The sequence below is a fragment of the Polyodon spathula genome, chromosome 26 (assembly GCF_017654505.1).
Source record: "Polyodon spathula isolate WHYD16114869_AA chromosome 26, ASM1765450v1, whole genome shotgun sequence".
NCBI classification, from domain to species: Eukaryota; Metazoa; Chordata; class Actinopteri; order Acipenseriformes; family Polyodontidae; genus Polyodon; species Polyodon spathula.
In genome coordinates, this window is record NC_054559.1 from 1,586,665 (window position 1) to 1,611,512 (window position 24,848).

At 42.5% G+C, this 24,848-nt stretch overlaps 1 protein-coding gene across 11 annotated transcripts in view; it reads right to left on the minus strand.

Annotated features, from left to right (window-relative positions):
• The window catches only part of LOC121300728 (microtubule-associated serine/threonine-protein kinase 3-like), a 123,228-nt gene that overhangs the window by 86,279 nt on the left and 12,101 nt on the right, over positions 1–24,848 (minus strand). For 8 of the 11 annotated variants that reach the window (XM_041229480.1, XM_041229479.1, XM_041229474.1 and 5 more), the window contains exon 3: positions 4,135–4,224. The exons of 1 other annotated variant lie outside the window; for it this stretch is intronic. In XM_041229480.1, coding sequence (XP_041085414.1) covers positions 4,135–4,224 — 90 coding nt within the window. Of the gene's footprint in view, positions 1–4,134; positions 4,225–15,271; positions 15,366–24,848 lie in introns of those variants that run through there. 2 more of the 11 variants (XM_041229481.1, XM_041229485.1) reach the window with 2 other exon arrangements.

The following is a 24,848-nucleotide window of genomic DNA, read 5'->3' on the forward strand; positions in this document are numbered from 1 at the left end:
GCCTTTCCGCTGCTAGGACTACCCTGGCAGGAGAATGCTACCCTGCTGACAGCATTACGACCTGTGGGCCCCTGGAAGCCTCTGGTCCTGGCCAAGGACTTTGGGCGGGACTTTTGGGCTTTTAAGGGGGGAGGTGGCCATTGAGGCCATGTGTGCTTTGCACAGGAGGGGGTATATGTAACAAAGTGCCCGCCCCTGTGTATATTATCTGTTATGTGTTGCGTGTGGTGTGTTTAAATGTTGGTGTATAGACATTGGTACACGGGATATAAACGGGTCTGTGTAACACGAGTGTTTAAAATGTATATTTGTATTTAGGCACGAGGATTGCACAGCACTTCACGTGCAAGTAAAATGTAGTAATATGTGAGCACGGGGAATTGCACTTTATTAATTCACGTGCTGGGATTCAAGTGAATAATTAATTGGTAATTGAATCCCAGCACAATAGTATATATAGATGCACGTTGGCACATACTGGGGTTGGGTGTTCGGTGAGCGGAGAACGGGATTGGAGACGGAGGAAATTAGTAGTAGTAGTCTGTTTTCGTTTGTCTATTTATTTTGGCGTAGAGTGCCGTGTCCTGTGTTTTTCGTGTTTGTGTAAACCTTTTATTTTGTAATAAACCGGCGCCAACAGGCGTCTTCATCATTTCATTTCATCCGTCCTGTGTTTTGTATATTTCATTACCTTTCCTGGTTCTGACGCCGCCCACTTCGGCCGTCCCTGTGACACTCCCATATGATATTTATAATGTACATTTCCTGCATGCAGTACCTTACACTTTTCTCTATTAAATGTCATTTGCCATGTGTCTGCCCAGTTCTGAATCTTGTCTAGATCATTTTGAATGACCTTTGCTGCTGCAACAGTGTTTGCCACTCCTCCTACTTTTGTGTCATCTGCAAATTTAACAAGTTTGCTTACTATACCAGAATCTAAATCATTAATGTAGATTAGGAATAGCAGAGGACCTAATACTGATCCCTGTGGTACACCGTTGGTTACCACACTCCATTCTGAGGTTTCTCCTCTAATCAGTACTTTCTGTTTTCTACATGTTAACCACTCCCTAATCCATGTACATGTGTTTCCTTGAATCCCAACTGCGTTCAGTTTGAGAATTAATCTTTTATGTGGGACTTTGTCAAAAGCTTTCTGAAAATCTAAATAAACCATGTCATATGCTTTGCAATTATCCATTATCGATGTTGCATCCTCAAAAAAAAAAGTGTAAGTGTAGGTATAAAGTGTAAAGTGTGACAGTGAGCAAGTGAATCCAAGTCATGAATCTTCCTCCCGATCTGTGAGGGCGCTGCATAACAGGAACAGTGTGCCCCAGACTGGATGGTTTGGCAAAGCATTCCAGGGAAAGTTGGAAGTCGGTCATCCAGAAAGGGGGTGGAGTCACAATACCAGAAGTAATTGCCTTAATGTGGTTGGCAATGTGGCAATAGCGGATTGGAGGAAAAGCGATTGCACTCACTACCGAAGGGGGCGTGACTATATCAGGGGATCTGTTCCTTTGTTATGGTTATGGAGATACAGCTGGAGGACTGTACCTTGAGTGTTGTATTTGTTTTGTCAGTCTAATAATTGTATTGTTTGTCAGCTAAACTATCCGGGAGCTGTCGCGTGAAGCCAGCACCAAACCTGGACTACACTTTACCACTGTGCACGATAACAGCACATGCACTTAAAGCACTCACTGTGGACTTGTGAGAGTTTATGGTTGAGTGTTTATCCGTGTCTATTATTTGGGGACTGAACTCCGTGGTTTTAACTGAGCAATACACATTGGTATGTATTGCCAGTTATTATTATTTAACGTTCCACCAGGCAACGCAATTATATAAAGAGCTGTTGGATCGTGAACTGTGTTGTGTCTTGTTATTGCTGTACACTGCATCACAATGGCTTGAACAGCTTTCCTGATAACAAGATAGTGCATTGTTCTGATTGGCAGGCTTATTGACACAACAACACGTCTTAAAGTATACAAGGATGGCAAGGCGGTGTTCAAGGCCAGGGGTACTGCTGGAGAGACGTCTGTTGCTAGGCAACCCTGTTGCCATACTATTGACAACAGCCTTCACACACTTGCTGTCTGTCAAGTAGGAAAAGCTCAGGCTATAAAGCAAACAGCTTGATGAGAATTAGAAAATGTTATTAGAAACATATCAGCACAGCATTTTTATTAAAGAGCCATTCTATATAATATATTGAGATAGAAGCACCCTGTGGTCTCTGTATACCTTTCAAAGATATCTCTTAGTACAGTAGGTACACCAGAGTGTAACCAATTACCCTCCCTCTGCAACACTCTGCCCCTAATGGATGTAAGAGATACATCAGTAAGAACTATAACACAGAACAGATTTAATATTTCTCTCAACTACTGGGGACAGAGTGTTGCCAGGGAATAGGTTAAATGGTTACACTCTGGTGTACTAGCTGTGCTAAGAGAAAAGATACTTTTTTGAGGGCACAAGGGTATTTAAGTATTGCTACAATGTGGTGTAATCTTATTGTCTGTAACAAAGGAAGGAAATTAAACTGTTGTGGCGGGAATAAATGGCTTCAATTGCTTAATATCTTTTTGAAAATTCTTGAAAAACAATAAAGGATTTCCAGTATGTTATCCTAATCCATCATGGAAAGCAATATACTCACTATAAAACCATGGGAGCAGCATTATTGCAAAAGGTCTACCAGAAATGGGGAAAGATCTAACAGCACTGGAAAGAGGCATCCTAGTGGGTGCAGGTGGAGCAGGTGTCACAGCAACAGTCCTGTTGGTTCGGCTGCTCCAAGAGTCACCAGAGTGCATCAACAATGACAAAGGCCAAGGCAAGAGAGGGCACAGGCCCTGCACATTAAATATATGTGTTTCTGTGGCTGGCAGCCATGTTGGCTCAGGAGCATGGGAACAGCCTGAAGCCAAGATGCCACCCTTTGCACAGCCACATGGTTTGAAATGAGTTCATTGGTGTGATGCTTTCTGGGGAGACTGATTGTCTGATTGATCAGCATGAGAATGCTAGACAGGCAGCTTCTGGTCAGCCAATCAATCAGTCAGTTAACCACCTGAAGGTGACACCATACCATTTCAAAATAACAAAGAAATGTTTAGGGTGGGGAGTTTTGTGACAGTTCTGGTAGGACTCAGAGAGTGTATAATTCAGTGAAGGCGCTGCTCAGCATGAACTTTACCTTAAAAATAGAGTTTGTTTTTGGAAAGTGTTTGCTTGGCCACCATCTAATGTTTATTTTCAATGATTATTTGGAAAAATAGGATATGTTTATTTTATAAAAGTTCCAATTTTGCCTCCAGTCTGCCTGAGTGACGGCTGCTTTACCACACAACTGTGAGTGATGGCTACTTTAACAGAGAGCTCTGAGTGATGGTTGCTTTACCACACTGCTGTGAGAGACGGCTGCTTTACCAAAGAGCTCTGAGTGATGGCTGCTTTACCACACTGCTGTGAGAGACAGCTGCTTTACCAGAGAGCTCTGAGTGAAGGCTGCTTTACCACATGGCTGTGAGAGACGGCTGCTTTACCACACAGCTGGAGCTGCAAACCGAGAGCAGATGTTCAGAGAGGGAATACAATAACTGAATGCAGTGACACTGACACCTTCCAGCACACTGTGGAGTCCCATAAAGTGTCCAGACAGGCTCTATATTGGTATCTACACACATTATACCTTCCTTAGAAAGCTGTACTGAACCTGCTTCCTATCTGCAACCTTGTTTATTTCTAGAACTGTTTCTCTGGCATAGCAACCCACACAATCAGGAGAAAGCCTCAAAAAACATGAATGGTGCACACAGACAAGCTCATAGAAATGTACTCTCTGTCAGGCCTGCTTAATATCTCAATTAATACTTGGAGAGCTACAGCACAGCACATACACTCTGCTCTAGAAGCTACTGCAGGCATACACATTTACATTACATTTTTAATACAGTGACTGAAAACAGGGTTAGAAATGTCTATTTACATATAGAAGCAGAGCAGGAATGAGACTGCTACCCCCTGTAATGCAGTGTTAGTAAGGCAGGTGTGAGATGGCTAGCTTACCTGCAGGGCTGCAGTGTTAGTAAGGCAGGTGTGAGATGGCTAGCTTACCTCCAGGGATGCAGTGTTAGTAAAGGGCTGCAGGGACTACATGGACTGCAGGGGCTCAGGAGTGTTGGGCTCTGACAAGTAGGAGACAAACTGCAAAGCAAGACACATCACATCGGTCAATTCATTTGCACTCAATAACAGAGAACTTCTTCACTGCCACTATAATGATTTTTCACAATGCATAGCATAGGAAACAAGTGTTTTTACAGGGTACAGAACACTCCAGAGCAGGGAGGAATTCTTAAAATGAGTAAATTACTCATTTAAGTCACTTCATTATTCAGGTTTATTCAGCTGAAGTCTTGGAGTGAAAGCAGCACATAACTCAATTTAAGAACATAAGAACATAAGAAAGTTTACAAACGAGAGGAGGCCAATCGGCCCATCTTGCTCATTTGGTTGTTAGTAGCTTATTGATCCCAGAATCTCATCAAGCAGCTTCTTGAAGGATCCCAGGGTGTCAGCTTCAACAACATTACTGGGGAGTTGATTCCAGACCCTCACGATTCTCTGTGTAAAAAAGTGCCTCCTATTTTCTGTTCTGAATGCCCCTTTGTCTAAACTCCATTTGTGACCCCTGGTCCTTGTTTCTTTTTTCAGGCTGAAAAAGTCCCTTGGGTCGACACTGTCAATACCTTTTAGAATTTGGAATGCTTGAATTAGGTCGCCACGTAGTCTTCTTTGTTCAAGACTGAACAGATTCAATTCTTTTAGCCTGTCTGCATATGACATGCCTTTTAAGCCCGGAATAATTCTGGTCGCTCTTCTTTGCACTCTTTCTAGAGCAGCAATATCTTTTTTATAGCGAGGTGACCAGAACTGAACACAATATTCAAGATGAGGTCTTACTAATGCATTGTACAGTTTTAACATTACTTCCCTTGATTTAAATTCAACACTTTTCACAATGTATCCGAGCATCTTGTTGGCCTTTTTTATAGCTTCCCCACATTGCCTAGATGAAGACATTTCTGAGTCAACAAAAACTCCTAGGTCTTTTTCATAGATTCCTTCTCCAATTTCAGTATCTCCCATATGATATTTATAATGTACATTTTTATTTCCTGCGTGCAGTACCTTACACTTTTCTCTATTAAATGTCATTTGCCAGGTGTCTGCCCAGTTCTGAATCTTGTCTAGATCATTTTGAATGACCTTTGCTGCTGCAACAGTGTTTGCCACTCCTCCTATTTTTGTGTCGTCTGCAAATTTAACAAGTTTGCTTACTATACCAGAATCTAAATCATTAATGTAGATTAGGAATAGCAGAGGACCTAATACTGATCCCTGTGGTACTCCACTGGTTACCACACTCCATTCTGAGGTTTCTCCTCTAATCAGTACTTTCTGTTTTCTACATGTTAACCACTCCCTAATCCATGTACATGCATTTCCTTGAATCCCTACTGCGTTCAGTTTGACAATTAATCTTTTGTGCGGGACTTTGTCAAAAGCTTTCTGGAAATCTAAATAAACCATGTCATATGCTTTGCAATTATCCATTATCGATGTTGCATCCTCAAAAAAATCAAGCAAGTTAGTTAGACATGATCTCCCTTTCCTAAAACCATGTTGACTGTCTCCCAGGATACTGTTACCATATAGGTAATTTTCCATTTTGGATCTTATTATAGTTTCCATAAGTTTGCATATAATAGAAGTCAGGCTTATTGGTCTGTAGTTACCTGGTTCAGTTTTGTTTCCCTTTTTGTGGATCGGTATTATGTTTGCAATTTTCCAGTCTGTCGGTACCACCCCTGTGTCAAGAGACTGCTGCATGATCTTGGTTAGCGGTTTGTAAATAACTTCTTTCATTTCTTTGAGTACTATTGGGAGGATCTCATCTGGCCCAGGGGATTTTGTTTATTTTAAGAGCTCCTAGTCCCTTTAACACTTCTGCCTCAGTTATGCTAAAGTTATTTAAAACTGGATAGGAACTGGATGACATGTGGGGCATGTTGTCCGTATCCTCCTTTGTAAAAACTTGTGAAAAGTAATCATTTAATATATTTGCTATTTTTTTTTCTTCATCTACGATTTTGCCATTTGTATCTCTTAGACATAAGAACATAAGAACATAAGAAAGTTTACAAACGAGAGGAGGCCATTCGGCCCATCTTGCTCGTTTGGTTGTTAGTAGCTTATTGATCCCAAAATCTCATCAAGCAGCTTCTTGAAGGATCCCAGGGTGTCAGCTTCAACAACATTACTGGGGAGTTGATTCCAGACCCTCACAATTCTCTGTGTAAAAAAGTGTCTCCTATTTTCTGTTCTGAATGCCCCTTTTTCTAAACTCCATTTGTGACCCCTGGTCCTTGTTTCTTTTTTCAGGCTGAAAAAGTCCCTTGGGTCGACACTGTCAATACCTTTTAGAATTTGGAATGCTTGAATTAGGTCGCCACGTAGTCTTCTTTGTTCAAGACTGAACAGATTCAATTTTTTTAGCCTGTCTGCATATGACATGCCTTTTAAGCCCGGAATAATTCTGGTCGCTCTTCTTTGCACTCTTTCTAGAGCAGCAATATCTTTTTTATAGCGAGGTGACCAGAACTGAACACAATATTCAAGATGAGGTCTTACTAGTGCATTGTACAGTTTTAACATTACTTCCCTTGATTTAAATTCAACACTTTTCACAATGTATCCGAGCATCTTGTTAGCCTTTTTTATAGCTTCCCCACATTGTCTAGATGAAGACATTTCTGAGTCAACAAAAACTCCTAGGTCTTTTTCATAGATTCCTTCTCCAATTTCAATATCTCCCATATGATATTTATAATGTACATTTTTATTTCCTGCATGCAGTACCTTACACTTTTCTCTATTAAATGTCATTTGCCATGTGTCTGCCCAGTTCTGAATCTTGTCTAGATCATTTTGAATGACCTTTACTGCTGCAACAGTGTTTGCCACTCCTCCTACTTTTGTGTCGTCTGCAAATTTAACAAGTTTGCTTACTATACCAGAATCTAAATCATTAATGTAGATTAGGAATAGCAGAGGACCTAATACTGATCCCTGTGGTACACCACTGGTTACCACACTCCATTCTGAGGTTTCTCCTCTAATCAGTACTTTCTGTTTTCTACATGTTAACCACTCCCTAATCCATGTACATGTGTTTCCTTGAATCCCAACTGCGTTCAGTTTGAGAATTAATCTTTTGTGCGGGACTTTGTCAAAAGCTTTCTGGAAATCTAAATAAACCATGTCATATGCTTTGCAATTATCCATTATCGATGTTGCATCCTCAAAACAATCAAGCCAGTTAGTTAGACACGATCTCCCTTTCCTAAAACCATGTTGACTGTCTCCCAGTACCCTGTTACCATATAGGTAATTTTCCATTTTGGCTCTTATTATAGTTTCCATAAGTTTGCATATAATAGAAGTCAGGCTTACTGGTCTGTAGTTACCTGGTTCAGTTTTGTTTCCCTTTTTGTGGATCGGTATTACGTTTGCAATTTTCCAGTCTGTCGGTACCACCCCTGTGTCAAGAGACTGCTGCATGATCTTGGTTAGCGGTTTGTAAATTACTTCTTTCATTTCTTTGAGTACTACTGGGAGGATCTCATCCGGCCCAGGGGATTTGTTTATTTTAAGAGCTCCTAGTCCCTTTAACACTTCTGCCTCAGTTATGCTAAAGTTATTTAAAACTGGATAGGAACTGGATGACATGTGGGGCATGTTGTCAGTATCTTCCTTTGTAAAAACTTGTGAAAAGTAATCATTTAACATATTTGCTATTTTTTTTTCTTCCTCTACGATTTTGCCATTTGTATCTCTTAAACATTTAATCTCCTCTTTGAATGTTCTCTTGCTGTTGTAATATTGGAAAAACATTTTGGAATTGGTTTTAGCTCCCTTAGCAATGTTCATTTCTACTTCTCTCTTGGCCTTTCTAACTTCCTTTTTGACTTGCGTTTGCAGTTCTGTGTACTCTTTCTGCGTACTTTCTTTTTGGTCCTTTTTTTAACGCTCTGTAAAGTGCCTTTTTTCGCTGAATATTTTTTTTTAATTGATCTATTAAACCATTTTGGCAATTTAGTTTTACATTTAGATTTGTCTACTTTAGGGATGTAATTGTTTTGTGCCTCTAGTACTACATTTTTGAAGAACAACCATCCTTCTTCTGTGGGTGTTTTCTCTATTTTACTCCAATCTACTTCTGTTAGTCTCTGTTTCATACCTTCATAGTTTGCTTTTCTAAAATTGTAAACCTTAGCTTTAGTCTTTACTTTTGGGGATTGTGGCAGGCTGGTGAGTGGATAGAGGCCCAGAGACAGACTGCAGTTCAAAAAAATAACTATTTTATTATAAATAAACACAAAATGAAAGGGCACAAGGGCCAAAACAAAGCAATTTAAACACAAAAAAGATAAAAAGCAAAACTTACAAAAATAACAGTTTCCAGGCTGGGCAATGCCTTCACTGGATTCAAACTTTCTAAACAACCAAAAAAAACCAACCTGCTTCCTCAGCTCCCTCTCTCCAAATGAGAAGCAGAGGCCTCCTTTTATATCAGGTGGCTGGGCGCTGATTGATCGTTAATTAATCACCTAATCAACCCCAGCCACCTGAACATAATAAACCCAGGCAGGCAGGGGAAGTTAACCCCATCCCTGCCAATTTAAAAAGGGCAGAGCTTTGCTCTGCCACACACCTCCCCCCATGTACAACGTACACCGGCCGCAATCGGCCAACTCCCCCCTTCCCCCTCCCCACCCCCCTCCCCCCAAGAGTCCAATTATGTCCCTTGGGTGGGCTGTTATGGTGGGTGGTGGTGGGCGGGGTTGATGTCGGAGCCCCCAAGCCTTCTTTGGTTGAGGGGGCCCCGAATCTCCAAGGTAGCATGGCGACGGCGGCCCGGCTCCCTCTGGTGGCGGAGGCGGCGACGGCGGCCCGGCTCCCTCTGGTGGCGGAGGCGGCGGCGGCGGCCCGGCTCCCTCTGGTGGCGGGGCGGCGGCGGCGGCCCGGCTCCCTCTGGTGGCGGAGGCGGCGGCGGCGGCCCGGCTCCCTCTGGTGGCGGAGGCGGCGGCGGCCCGGCTCCCTCTGGTGGCGGAGGCGGCGGCGGCGGCTCCCTCTCCCTCTCGGCTCTCTGGTGGCGGAGCGGCGGAGGCTCCTCACCCCTCTCTGGCTCTGGGAGCGACGGCAGCTCCTCACCCCTCTCTGGCTCTGGGAGCGACGGAGGCTCCTCACCCCTCTCTGGCTCTGGGAGCGACGGCAGATCCTCCTCCCTCTCTGGCTCTGGGAGCGACGGCAGATCCTCCTCCCTCTCTGGCTCTGGGAGCGACGGCAGATCCTCACCCCTCTCTGGCTCTCGGGAAGGCGGCTCACCCCTCTCTGGCTCTCGGGGCGGCGGCTCACCCCTCTCTGGCTCTGGGGGCGATGGCAGCTCCTCACCCCTCTCTGGCTCTGGGAGCGACGGCAGATCCTCCTCCCTCTCTGGCTCTGGGAGCGACGGCAGATCCTCCTCCCTCTCTGGCTCTGGGAGCGACGGCAGCTCCTCACCCCTCTCTGGCTCTGGGAGCGACGGCAGCTCCTCACCCCTCTCTGGCTCTGGGAGCGACGGCAGCTCCTCACCCCTCTCTGGCTCTGGGAGCGACGGCAGCTCCTCACCCCTCTCTGGCTCTGGGAGCGACGGAGGCTCCTCACCCCTCTCTGGCTCTGGGAGCGACGGAGGCTCCTCACCCCTCTCTGGCTCTGGGAGCGACGGCAGCTCCTCACCCCTCTCTGGCTCTGGGGACGACGGCAGCTCCTCACCCCTCTCTGGCTCTCGGGACGACGGCTCACCCCTCTTTATTGGAGTGACCGGGGCATCTCCCATGTCTACAGCCAGGTAATTAACCACCATGAGGGCAACCTCTGGGAAGGACGCCGGGTGGTGTTGTTCCTCCCACTGTTCCCACCTCTCCCCATCTCGACGCCACAGCGTGTTGATAACTATGGGGAGATCGTGGACGAGGTCTGCCTCAGGGTGCATCAACCAGTCCCAGATCTCCTGGGACGGTGGTGAAGGTGGTGGTGCTGGAGGTAGTGGGGTGGCCCCTGATGCCCGGGGTGAACACTGCACCTCTTCCTGGGCCTGGTTGTAGGGGCATCCTGCCCAGTTGTGGCCGTCCTCCTCACACCGGCCACACCAGTTTGCCGGTGGCACATCTGGGCAGGACCGCCAACGATGGTCCTCCTTCCCACACCAGGAACACCAGGGGAAGAGGCTGGCCGGGTCCTCCAGCGGTGGCTGCAGCAGCTTACATTTCTTCAGCCGCTGCTGCTTTTCCTGCTTTTGTCGCTGTCTGCTCTTTCCCATTTTTAAAAAAAAATAAATAAATAATTATCCCAAAAATTCCACAAAACAAAACAAAAATACTGCTCTGAGCCTCTAGGTGGCGCTATCCCACTTTGACACCAAATGTGGCAGGCTGGCGAGTGGATAGAGGCCCAGAGACAGACTGCAGTTCAAAAAAATAACTATTTTATTATAAATAAACACAAAATGAAAGGGCACAAGGGCCAAAACAAAACAATTTAAACACAAAAAAGATAAAAAGCAAAACTTACAAAAATAACAGTTTCCAGGCTGGGCAATGCCTTCACTGGATTCAAACTTTCTAAACAACCCAAAAAAAACCAACCTGCTTCCTCAGCTCCCTCTCTCCAAATGAGAAGCAGAGGCCTCCTTTTATATCAGGTGGCTGGGCGCTGATTGATCATTAATCAACCTAATCAACTAATCAACCCCAGCCACCTGAACATAATAAACCCAGGCAGGTAGGGGAAGTTAACCCCATCCCTGCCAATTTAAAGGGCAGAGCTTTGCTCTGCCACAGGGTTTTAAAAAACACTTCAAATGAGACCATGTTGTGGTCTGAGTTTGCCAGTGGTTCTCTGACCTCTGTTTTAGTTATTCTATCTTCGTTATTTGAAAAGACTAAATCAAGGCATGCCTCCCCTCTAGTGGGTGCCTTCACAAATTGTGTTAGGAAGCAGTCATTTGTCATTTCCACCATTTCTATTTCATCCTTCGCGCTACCCACCGGGTTTTCCCATTTTATTTGGGGGAAGTTGAAATCCCCCATTAGTATGGCTTCTCCTTTGCTACACGCATTTCTAATGTCATTGTATAACAGATTATTGTGCTCACCGTCTGAATCTGGCGGTCTATAGCATGCTCCTATTATTATGCCTTTTGAATTTTTGTCTGTTATTCTGACCCATATTGATTCGGTTTTATTTTCTTTGTCCAGGTTTAACACCTGGGCTTCAAGACTGTTTCTTATGTATAGCGCTACCCCTCCTCCTCTTCTGTCCTGCCTGTCTTTCCTATACAGTGTATACCCACAAATATTATATTCATCCCCATCACTCTCAGATAACCACGTTTCTGTAACACCTATCACATCATAGTTACCTGTTAGTGCAGTAGCTTCAAGTTCTAGAATTTTGTTTCTGATACTTCTAGCATTTAGATAAATACATTTAACCTCCTCTTTGAATGTTCTCTTGCTGTTGTAATATTGGAAAAACATTTTGGAATTGGTTTTAGCTCCCTTAGCAATGTTCATTTCTATTTCTCTCGACCTTTCTAACTTCCTTTTTGACTTGCGTTTGCAGTTCGATGTACTCTTTCTGTGTACTTTCCTTTTGGTCCCTTTTTAACGCTCTGTAAAGTGCCTTTTCTAATTTTTATTCAAATCAAGGACAAAACAAATCACTTGTGATATAGTATCACATTGTCTCCTTCTGCATTCTTTATTCCGTTGCTTAATTATACATAGTTCATCAGCCAGCAAATAGCAGTGCTATTACCTGCTGGCTGGCAAATAAACTCTAGTTAGGTAAAAAAAAAAAAAAAAAAAAAGCACTGGCTGAGACAGTTGCTAGGGTAGGTGACTTGGTTGCCTAGCAACCTGGTAAATGTCAAAGAAGGAAGCTGGATATTCTTTGAAGGGGGGGGGGGGGAGAGCATGATAACCACATCCATTTACAAATACTTATTGCCATTTCAAATGTTTGTTTTATTTGTTGTTTTTTTAATGGATTATGCTATTTCAACAATGCTAAGGTCTTCGTGAAACCAACCCATGAAGTTTGAACTCTCTGCTCCGCAAATGGATGACAATTTCAACACAACTGGATAAGCAGTTCTCTGCACATGAAGCGTAGAGACGACAGTCATGAATAGCTGTGTTAAAACATGCAGACCCCTGGGTTTCCCTCAGCCTCCCTTCAGGCTCGCCCTGTGGCTGCCAGCAGCAAAGTTCGTGCTGCTTGGGGATACATCAGACTGCTCTTGTAAATTATTTCTGCTAAAACAACAAAGTGACAGCTCTGCAGATTGCTTCTGCTTTCAAAGCATATCTCTGGGGCAAATGACAACGAAACTGCAAATGTGTGCGTGGGGAGCTGGAATCCATAGCACAGGAGCAGACAAGAAGATTATACAGCAAGCAAGTTTGATATGACAGTGTCTCACAGGATTGCTGTGGTGCTGTGTGAGCGTGTGGCTTATCAAACGTTTCAGTTAATGCCTTCAGCAATGTGATTACTCAAACTTATTATAATGGAATGCAGGGCTTTAGTCAAATTTGCCAAAGTAAGAAAAGAAATTGCATTATGGAATACACAGATGGAGATAATGACTGCCTTATCACACCTTACAGAAAACAAAAATGGCAATGTAAAAAACACCAATACCACCGCTAAAATATACACTACTAATCTATCAGTATTATCCGTGGTACACTAACTATCTGAATAGTGTAAAACCTAATTATTCGTTTTTATTTTATATACAATTATAACCGAATAATTTGTTTTTTATTTTATATACAATTTCCTGGGAATTTATCAGTATTTAACAAGAATACTGAGTCGATCGCAAAGGCAGCTCGCCTGCCTCTGACTGTGTAAAGCTGGTGAGGTTAACCTGCATCAGTGCGTCAGTGTTAAACTGACAGACCCCTATTGCACTAAACTATCTTCCATTTAAATAAATGTATCAACTGAGGGTAAAGTCATGCATTTTTACTGAGTAATCAGTACTTTCACATGCTTGAGCACGTACCATCCTATACCATTTGTAAAACCCGAGAATACAGAGCCTTGGTGATATTGTATATCAAACCTCAGAATATAGAGCCTTGGTGATATTATATATAAAACTTCAGAATTCTACACAAAATCCCCAAACTCAGTTATAATGTATGGTAACACTAGGGAAAAATACCCATATACCAATATAAAACAAAATATATTGTAATATAATGATGAGATATTAAGAAATGTTTTTTATCACACAAGTGGCTAAATGTCAAAGAGTTATTTTTATTACAAAAATATAGTGAGCACATTTTGCAAAGCAAATCGATTCACATGCTGCGTGTGCTTACGAAACTCTGAGAGTCACACAACATTTTAAGATGGAAGAAAAATGTGATCTATTTTAATAGTTGAATTTCATAAAGACTTGACAAAACCCCAGGCCTGAAGAACGCTCTTCTCTACACCCAGCCCACCTGTCAGAAGGGAGGAGCTCCGTGCTGCAGACTCCGTACTGCCTTGTAAACAGCATTAGATTAGCATACAGAACCTTCAAATGAGTTCGGGGAGCCACAGTGTTGTTACTGATATCTTAATCATTGAAAATTAAAACCTGCTATGATATGAAAAACCATGACATACCAGTTTGTAACTTCAATAGATATTACAGCATGTATAGAATTACACTTAATGTAAATATCTTAATATCATTGTAAGTTGTAGGCACACAGAGCAGGTGATTGCTGTTGTAGAAGCAACAGTGGCTGCTTGCTTATTTTTGTAGCCATGATAAGAACAGTCAGCTTGTAGACTCAGTGGAATTGCCCAGCTGCAGTTTTTCCCTGGTATAACCAATTATTTTATATAATCAATTCCTATAGCTGCTTTTAAACAGACATTTGTCTTGTAAAATTATTGTAAAAAAACACTGTATGCTTACAAAAACAACTAAACAATGTTATGGTGTTTGCAATCCTTCTGAGTGGCTCTATTCTTCCCTTACTGAGATGATCTAACTTGAGATTGTCTGGAGGATCCTCAGTGTTATCACTGAACAGCCTTGCTCATTCTATATTCCAAATCATGTAACAATTAAGAAATATAGCACAACAGGGTGTGTCTCACTGTGGGATATCTTTACATTGGGGTGCACTGGGAGACACAAGGCAAAGCCAAGCTCCTTCAGCCAACCAGAGACACCCCATGACACACACCCTGGTGCCACACTGCACTTATGCAATGGCTGTGGACATTACATAGCTAACTGAAATGAATAGGAAGTGATCGTAACCACTAACCCTTTAACCCTAACCCTAAACCCAGAACCACTTACCTTGACATTGAAACTTCTAGTGAAAACATTTTTCATTGAGTTAAGTTTTTTTTAGAGATTCTAAATTATCTGAGGTAACTGTTTAAACCTAGTCTTTAGTCAAAATGTTAAGCAACAATATTGAAATAACAAACTAATTAAATAAAGTTTTTTTTAACATATTGTTTTTATGCTTACTTCTAATAAATACAATTAAATATACTGTACGTAAAATATAAATACAGGGTGATTCATAATCATAATTCACACAACACTGTCATACATCGTCAAAACTGCAGGGTTCGTGGAGGATGATATGCAAAAGAAATGTCAACATTTAAGTAGAACATATATGCATCATAGCATGTCTAATTTGGTATTAAACTATTAAGAATTATATAATCTCTAAACGTAACTCACAAACAACAACTTTGAATAATATTATAATACATTCCACATATTTCATAATGATATATATTCCTCCCTCTGTTTCATGAATCATACAAAAATAACATTAGACAGATAGACTGTACACCATATGCATATTTTTTTTTACATAAAGATATTGTATAAAGATAAATATAAAGATTCTATTCACAGCCTATTTTCAACTCTTGTGAATCATAAACAGACATGAATAATACAGAATGCAACATGCCCCTTGTTCATTTTTGCACCTACTGAATCTTTACACGTCTCCTCTCTGCATTATTTATTTTACATGTGAATGCAGAAACATCAGACATCAATATTAACAAGGAAATGTAATATTAAAATACTTACTCCAGGGTTAGGGAAGGGATTTTCAGTTTGTCTCTTCTAGATTTCATAGCTACTCACGGCTCACGGCTCACACTAGCTGATGTTGTGTGCGTTCCTTCCTCTATACAGATAACTGCACAAAGCCAGTCATAGGCAGCATGGAGCAGGGGCTGGATCTACTACAATCCAATGTGGATTCCCCAGGCATCGCCTTTTAACACAGCCCTCTACGATTCCTTCTAGGAACAGAAATCTAACAATCTGTAGCAGAGTTATAACAATGAGCCATAGGAGATAGGTGGTGAAATAAATAGATGACTGCACTGAATCACTGAAGCATGTTACTGGTGGGTTGAGAGGGTGTGCACAATCAATCTCCCTGCCCTGTCTGCTCTTCAGTGTCATGTGAATCTGGATTTCAGCTGTAGTTTCCTCTCTTGGTAATCAATTAGCCACAGGTCACAGTTTGACCTCATATTTTAGTAAGCTCTGAATTCAGCTTGAGGAAGAGAAAATGTATTTGAAAGTAAATGCAGGCATACACTGCCATTCAGTCCTGGGCCTCTCTCAAGCAGACTAACAGTATTGTTCACTGTATGTGGTTTGTTTAGCTAAAGGGTCCATTTAAGAAGTCTGTTAACTGCGTGTGTAGATATTGACTGCTGGTCCACACACCACTGAACATCCTTATTTCACATGTATCAATAATCAATAATCAGAAGAAATAATTACATTGTATTTAACTCTTTACGCACCAGTGTTATGACTTGAAAGTATGGGTCAAAACTGGGCTGAAATGTGGGAAATGAAATTTGTATATTAGAGCCATCAATTACATAAAAAAGTTGTGACCCATATCTAAAAAGAACATCCTTTTCAATTGCATAAGCCATTTCTATATATATATATATATATATATATATATATATATATATATCTCTTAAAAAGTGTGACAGAGAGTGGAATGGACAGACAGACAGCCTCAGATGGGTGTAATAGTTCTATTGTCAGACTGTATAAGATGACAGCTGTGCTACAATTACACAAAACACACACACAACGCTTACATCTGTGCTGTATTTAGGTCCTGCCAATGTACTTATGGACACCATAATCTATGAAACTCTGAAATATTCTGAATTCTGAGAAAAATTGCACAAGGATACCCATGGAAAAATATGAATATGGTATTACAAACAATAATTCCATAAAAGTGAAACAGCTTCAAAGTATATATAATGTTTTTGGCCTTCACTAATTAAAAAAAAACAAAAAACATATTATAGACCTTTGTTCTTTTGTAACAAAATAAATAAAATAGAACTAAAACTGTGATACCTGAATGAAAGTTTACCACAGTAAATCTGCACAGCCATTTTGCAGTTTTTACCATATCTGACCATGCTTTACAATGCTTGCCTGTGTTTTACCATGCTCTCACTCTGCTTTACCATGCTTTCATTGTACTTTATTACATTTTGCTGTGCTTTTTCCATAGGACACTTTTATAAGGGTAGTTTGCCATTGTTTTTTAATATGCTTCACCATACCTCTGTGTGTTTTACAATGCTTCCCTATGCTTTACCATGCTCTCACTGTGCTTTAATACACATTGTTATGCTTTTACTATGGGAAACTCTTAGAAGGCTAGTCCCAGAATGAAGCTTCATAAATCTATTTTCACGTTAGGCTACACAATCAAAATGTCTGGCTTTGTTTTCAAGGTTTTGAGTGAGTGGAGTTACCAGTTCTGTTCAGTGTCTCCTAGAATATCAAAGCTCAAATATTTAACCTAAATAGCCATTGAAGCAGCCTGCTTATTGACAATCCAGGCATTCCTCCTTCAGCACCCCTGGTTTGATACAACACAGCTAAGCCATTTCCACTGCATGCCTTTGTTTCTGCCGCGTTGCCAAGTTGTGTTCTCATGGCAACCAACACAAATGGTCCAAGTCAATGGCTATCTGAGTGGGGAAAAAAAACACCTTTGGAATTGCAATTTCTTGCACAAAAATGAGGGTGTAAAAATATACCCTTTCATACCATATGTTTTTCATACTGTATATTTGTTTTTTAATGTTTATTTTTCAGGAGTGCACAAATGTATCATGGTCTTTACAATAAATGCAATGTGCACTATTTTTTTGTGAAAGGAAAAATGTGGACACTTGGGGGTAGATTTACTAAAGTGTTGCTCCTGTTGCAATAGTCGTAAACCATTTGCAAACGAGTCAGAAGTCTAGGGTGAAATGTACTAAACAAGCGCAATGCAGTTAGCAACTGTTTAGGGAATGCTTAACAGCAGTAGTTTTTCTTTGAGGTTCAACCTTAGATGAATATGCAATTATGGGCGTTTCTGCATAAATTTGCAAAAAGGGGGCGGAGATGAGGGTTCACACATATTATAATGAGATGTACTAAAGCTGCAGACAATTGCAACACTTAAAATTGCATCAATTTGTTCAGGACTTTTGAAAGCATGTTTTAAACAGTTGCAATTATTGCTGGTGTTTCCCAGTTTGCTTTTTCTTGTGCATTATAGCATTGGCTACATCACAGCAGCATAAGTAATTTGCTGCCTGCTGCACTTAATTGAGTGGCAGAAGCCTGGCCAGGAGATGGAGCTGCCTCTGCCTCCGCCACCTCCACCAGCAGAGGGTGAATGCCTACTGGGTCCCTGTCCACCAGCAGAGGGTGAATGCCTGCTGGGTCCCTGTCCACCAGCAGAGGGTGAATGCCTGCTAGATTCCCATCCACCAGCAGAGGGTGAATGTCTGCTGGGTCCCTTTCCACCAGCAGAGGATGAATACCTGCTGGTATCACTTCCCCCACCAGCAGAGGATGAATGCCTGCTGGTATCACTTCCCCCACCATCATGAGGAGAGGAGCTGGAAGAAGGAGCAGGACTGGATGCTGGCGGTACTCAGCAGCCTGTGCAAAGGCTGCTAAGGGAAGCACGGCCGGCCGCAGTTGCCGAGAAGAGGGCCAACACCCGCAACCCAGCTTGTCCTGACTCCCTGCCTCGCTTTGCACAAGGATGCCTGCCTCGCTTCGCCCAAGGATACCTGCCTGGCATTGCCCAAGGATGCCAGCCGTTCCGCATCGCCTGGGGTCGCCAGCCATTCCGCATCGCCTGGAGTTGCCAGCCGCTCTGCATCGCCTGGGGTCACTGGAACTGCTTCGCCAGGGGTGGCAGTCAGCTCTGCTTGGCCGCAGGGGTCAGTGTGGCTGGAGCCCCACCAGAGGGAGCTATCGGCTATAAAGGGGGGAGAGGTCAGGAGACCACCTTCCCCCGTAGCAGATTCGCTGCTGGAGATCTTGGGGGAGGTCTGGAGACCACCAACCCCAGCAGCTTTTCCGCTGCTGGACTTTCCCCGGCTGAAGGAGTCAGTCTGGGAGCTGTCAGCACGTCTGCTGACAGCCGCACCATTGGCAGCATTTCCGCTGCTAGTGGTACAGGGGGAGGAGAGATTCGCCCCACTGTCAGCACGTCAACTGACTGCAAGGCCTGTAGCAGCCTGGCTACTGGCAACATTGCCGCCCATCAACCCCTTAAAGTCCCTGTTCTTGGCCCAGGACTTTGAGCGAGACGTTTGGGATTTTAAGGGGGGAGGTGGCCATTGAGGCCATGTGTGCTTTGCAGAAGGGGGGTATATGTGGCAAAGTTCCCACCCCTGTGTGTATTGTGTATTATATGTTGTGTGTTAATGTTGGTGTATAATCATTAGTACACAGGATATAAACGGGTCTGTGTAACACTAGTGTTTAAAATGTATATTTGCATTTAGGCACGAGGATTGCACAGTACCGCGACTCCAATTGAATGATTGATTAGCAATCGAGTCACGGTACAGCTGCATAAAAGCTGCATGTTTTCACCCACTCAGGGTTGTTGTGTGTTCGGTGAGTGGAGAACGGGATTGGTGACGGAGGTAATAATAATAATAATAATAATAAGAATAATAATCGTTAAATCAGCTCACCGTGTTTGTCTGTATAGTCCGTTTTGTTTGTCTCTTTTGTTTTGACGAATGTGCCCTGACCTGCGTTTTTTGTTTGTTACAACGTTTTTATTTTCTGTTCTATTTATTTATTAAATGCTGAGCGAGACCATTCGCTCAGCTCCACCAAACTCCACCTCTCTATGTCGTTTATTTCATGTTTCTGGTCTGACATCACCCACTGCAGCCATCTTTGTAACAGCCCCCTAAAACCTCAACTGTGAACAGAAATTTTGAGGCGGTCCAGAGATGGCCCAAGGCCGATTCAGTAAGTGTGAATGGGGTGTTGGTTGTAATTCTCCCTTCCGACCTGTGAGGATGCTAAGCAGCAATAACAGAGTTCTTTGCACAGGCTGGTATGACAGTTTTTTCAGAAGGTGAAACTCTGTTGTAAGAATGTATCAAGGGGCAATTACTATATAGGATAAACCTAGCCGCGGGCACAGGACAGCCTGTAACACAATTATTGGTTCCCCTGTCTTGTCGGACCGAGGTCATGAGGCTGGCACATGATATCCCTTTTGCGGGGCACCTCGGAACTGACAAGACAAGGGAGCGGATATTGGCTCGATTGGGTAGGTCTTCATACTGATGTGTCGAGATATGTAGCCACATGCCCAGACTGCCAACGAGTAGCGCTGGGTCGAGTGCGCCCTACCCCTTTGTTTCTACTGTCGATTATTTCAACTGCTTTTGAATGCATTGCAATGGATATAGTGGGCCCCTTTGCTACTTTCTGATTCCAGGTATACTCATATATTAGTAGTGGTAGATTATGCAATGCGATACCTGGAGGCACTTCCATTGAGGTCCACTAGTGCTGCGATAGACAGAGTTAGTATGGATTATAGCTAGAGTAGGGAGATTTTGACTGATCATGGAACCAACTTTCTGTCTAACACATTACAGCAAGTATATAAAATATAAAAAATACGTCCCATCAGGATGTCTGTTTATCATCCACAGACGGACAGTTTGGTGGCACGCTTTAAACAGACCCTGAAGCAGATGCTGAGACATTTTGTAACACAAGAGCAAAAACATTGGGGATTGCTTCTTCCCTTCCTCCTTTTTGCAGTGAGAGAAGTGCCGCAGAGTTCGACAGGGTTCTCCCCCTTCGAGCTCTTGTACGGCCGACAGCCTCACAGCATCTTCGATCTGTTGAGAGAGGGGTGGGAGGAGCACAAAGGCTCATCCAAAAACGTAGTGAAGCATGTGCTCCTACTGAGAGATCGCCTGGACTTGGTCGTCATTTGGCCCAGGACAACCTCAAATTGGCTCAGCATCGGCAACAGCAGCATTACAGTAAAAATACATTAATTCAAACCTTTAGACCAGGAGACAAGGTAATCATGCTGCTGCTTCCTTCCTCAGAATCAAAATTATGTGCTATGAAGTATGAAGTAATATGAAGTGATTCAAGCTATAGGAAAGGTGAATTATGAAATTAGACAGCCCGATCCCCGTAATGAATGTGAAATGTATCATGTAAATTTATTAAAGCCCTGGCAGGCAAGGGAGGATTTATTTATAGCCCCAGGCAATATAGAGGAAGATTTAGGTCCCTGTCCAGAGACCCCCAGCACTAAAATAATTTTGATGAGGGAAAAATTGGTTCCAGATCAGCAAAGGGAGCTGTGTAAGCTTATTAAGGAATTCAGCAATGTTTTTTCTGACTTGTCCAGCAGAACTAACTTAGATGAATATGACATTATCTCTCCACCAGGGGTAACAGTACAAGAGAGACCTTACCAGATCCCAGAAAGTCAATGAAGTAGCGTTCACAAAGAGGTATGGGACATGCTCGAACTTGGAGTGATTGAGCCTTCCAGGAGTGAGTGGTGCAGTCCAATTGTCATAGTGGTCAAGAAAGACGGCTCCTAACGATTCTGTGTGGACTTCCGGAAGGTAAACGCTATTGCCAAGTTCAAGGCGAACCCGGGAAAGGTGAAGTTTCTCTTGACTCTGGACCGGACAAAGGGATACTGGCAGATCCCCTTAACTCACAATTCTAGAGAGAAAACCGAATTTTCAACACCAGAAGTGATGTTTCACTTCAAAACCATGCCATTTGGGCTACAAGGTGCACCCACTGCCTTTCAGAGACTGATGGACCAAGTTTTACACCCACATCATGAATATGCAGCAGCGTATATTGATGATGTGGTGATTTACACCTCCACCTGGCGAGAGCATTTGGCTAGGATTACAGCAATCCTTCAGTCTCTAAGGGTAGCCCGGCTTGCAGCCAACTTGAGAAAATGTGCGTTTGCCAAATCAGAGACTCAAAGTACTTTTCTAAACTGGATTACAAATCTCTATCTGTTCATTGCACACTGCATCACTCCTGCACCTGTACACAATCAACCACTTTGCAACAGAGCTCCAATCAAGGCATTAACAATCAAACGTTTCCGTACTTAAGAGGAAAAAAGGGTTACATATGTTTAAATAGTTTCTTTTGTTCTGGTGTTAGGGCTTTGGGTTTGTTAGGATGAAGCAACCTTTTGAACTATCGTGTGGAATAAAACTCAGTGAAAGAAGATATTCTCAGTGTTAAATAAAAAGTGCTTCGCCGTTTCGTTACTCTTTCGTTCTTATGTATATGTGTGCTGTTTTTTTTTTATTTACTTCTCTCCAGTCTTATGATGTTTGCTGCCGTTCTCCCAAGGGCATTGCCATCTCCTCCGGTTCCCTTCAAAAGGACTTTCCATTTATATAATTCCCAGTACATTACCAGGACTGTCAAGGGGTACTGGAAACAGGTACAGGACACTGGGTGAGATCGAGCTGCGTTTTCCTTTTTTTTTACTTTTTCTGATGGATTATTTTGACTGGGAGAACTGTTTTGTTTTGTTTATAGGATTAAACGAGCACCCCAGATATAAGTCTCATTGTGTTTGTTTTATCTCGGGGTTAAACGAGCGCCCTGTTCTTTAGGCTCCTTTCATGTTCGTTTGATTAGTGATGCTCCTGATTTATTATCAGATGGACATTATATTGCTTTAAAATGACTTTGTTTTTTCTTTTTTGTACTCAACACTCTTTTTACAGTTTGTTATAAGGACTTTTTATTCTTGTTTGTTTGTTATTTTAAAATGTGTGAATTGCTGTAGCTGCTGTGTATTTAAATGTATTGCTGTACTGTGAGGGTATGGGTTATAATTAACTAGGGGATATTTAATATTGGTTTTGTCATGGACTTGAGTTTGTTACAGAGTTGCAAGTTGTGCTCAAAGCATTTAAGTACCTAATTTTCATTAATGTCAGGGTGTACTTATAAGCCTTGAAAACAAATTTCTATGACATTTCTGGTTTTCCCAGCATGTTGGGAGCAATAGACTGCACACATGTGCCACTAACCCCTCCAGCTCATTCTGAGCATCTGTATAGGACCATGATCTATTGTGTGTAAATTGACTAGGTTGCTAAGTAGGCCAAGTTAAAAATAATAAATAAAATAAAATAAACCCTAATATATATATTTTTTTCAATTTAAAATAATCTTATTTGCATTGTACAGCAATGGGTACAATGCAGCAGCATGATTTATTTTGTGTTACCAGTAGTCTAAAGTAAAAAAGTGTGCTAGGTATTCATTTAGTATATCTTAGTACATCTACCCCTTAGGGTTCCAGAGCTCCCTACAATGTTTACAAGAAATACATTGCATTGCCTTTGCTGTGTCCTGTGTCTGTATTGCAGCGTTATATTTTGCATTTTTAATCACACGAACTGGGTCACTAATCAACTGGACAATACATTCTCAATAGCAGCGTTCCGCAGTAGAAAGGGAATTCCTCTTATAGGGATTGCAGTGTATCAGCTCATGCTCCTGTAACAATGCTGGGATACCTTTAGACAGACTGGGATTATCAAAACTTCATGCTGATTCAACTGTATCGCATCTGTAAATACAATTATAAGTCACGTCCCCATTGGAACCAATTAGCAGCAACTACACTTCTACCTTTGCAGAGAGTGTAGATCTCACACTCAGAATGGCAATGACAAAACTATTGAAATGTTTAAACCACAACTGTTCTACAGAAACTGATTACAGTGTTTAATAACAGTTTGTTTTTTATTTAGATGTAATGACTTATAATATGTTTCTCAGTGTTCGGTAGCTGCCTCTAATCTAGTAGAATGCATTTTCTCTTGCTCTCTTTATGTGACACACCCAGCACAGAGTGTGCACTTACACTTATTAACATACCAATAATTCTAAGTGTGTCAAGGGAAAGTAGATTCAGATGACCTATATTCCCAGAACATGTAAAAATGGGGACATATGTACAGTCAGAGTTCTCCATACAAAACCAGATTTTGACACTTAATAATTTGTGCTAAACAATGTCCTAACCAAGTTTTATCACTACCTTTTACCGTTTTACCGTTCCTTCAACATTAAAGGAAACCCCCCTCACAGTACACTGGACATTACCAATGTGAAGCATCCAAGGTTAAACTCCCCTTATATAGCTGTCTGGTTCTTGAGTGAATAGAGCATGTCCTGATCTGCACATCTTAGCTTTGAGCTTCATCAACCTGGATAAACAGTTGCAAGCATGCCACTTGCTAGTTTTCATTAATGCAATATAACCCAGTAAAGACTGCCACCCGCAGGCAGCACTGGCATAGTGCAATGTAACAGAGATTCTTGGCCTGGTAGGTTATCTAAATTTTTTGCCCTATGTATTGTAAAAAAACAATTGGCCCTATTTACAAAATTTTGTTTGTTTTGTTACTGTTTATTCTTTTTGTTAAAATTTTTTTAACCAATATAGATTTATAAAGAATAACTGTTTCCTAATGTATTGTAGCGATCTCGGTTCCCACAGGCAGGCACATCATACAGGGCGAGACAATCCACACAGAGTCGACGGGCAGGCACAAACCCAGGACCTCTCACACTAAAGCATAGCGCCTGCCAATACTGCTGTATAAAAGAGCCGGCTCCTTTGCAAGGAGCACATATTGGGCTTATGTCTTTGTATGTGACTATGTCAGCTACCAGACCTGCTGTTGCCTTCCCCCGTGCACTCTACACTATACCCTGCTAGCCTCAAGTCCGCCACAGACTTGCTCACCAGGCTACAGTCCGACTAATGCGTGCCGGGGTACCTACGTCCACTTCTGACACCAATGTAGCGATGTCAAGAAGGAGACAAAACAGAGCTTGGCTTTATTTCACACAAAACAATGACCAAAATAACAAGTTTAAACAATTTCCAGGTCTCAGTCCCTTTTCTCCAGGCTAACACTGATGTCCCGCTCCCAGCTCCTTTTATAGGGGAGCCAGAGGGAGGCAGTGCCCGGCTCAGCCAATCCATAGCGGACACTTCACCAGCCGGGAAAGTCCCTGCCCAGCAGCTCTTGGGAAACTCTCCAGCCCAGGGATTGAAGTTGTGGGCAGTGTTCATCTGGTCCTGGAGCCTCTGGGCATACTCAGGTCCAGTGGGAAGTACCTCCATGTTGAGTGGCTGGCCGAACACCAACATAGCCAGGGTCCGCAGCTCCCTGCCCATCATCAGCAGGGCTGGGGTGCAGTTGGTGGATTCCTGCACCATGGAGGGGCACACCAGAAGGACCGG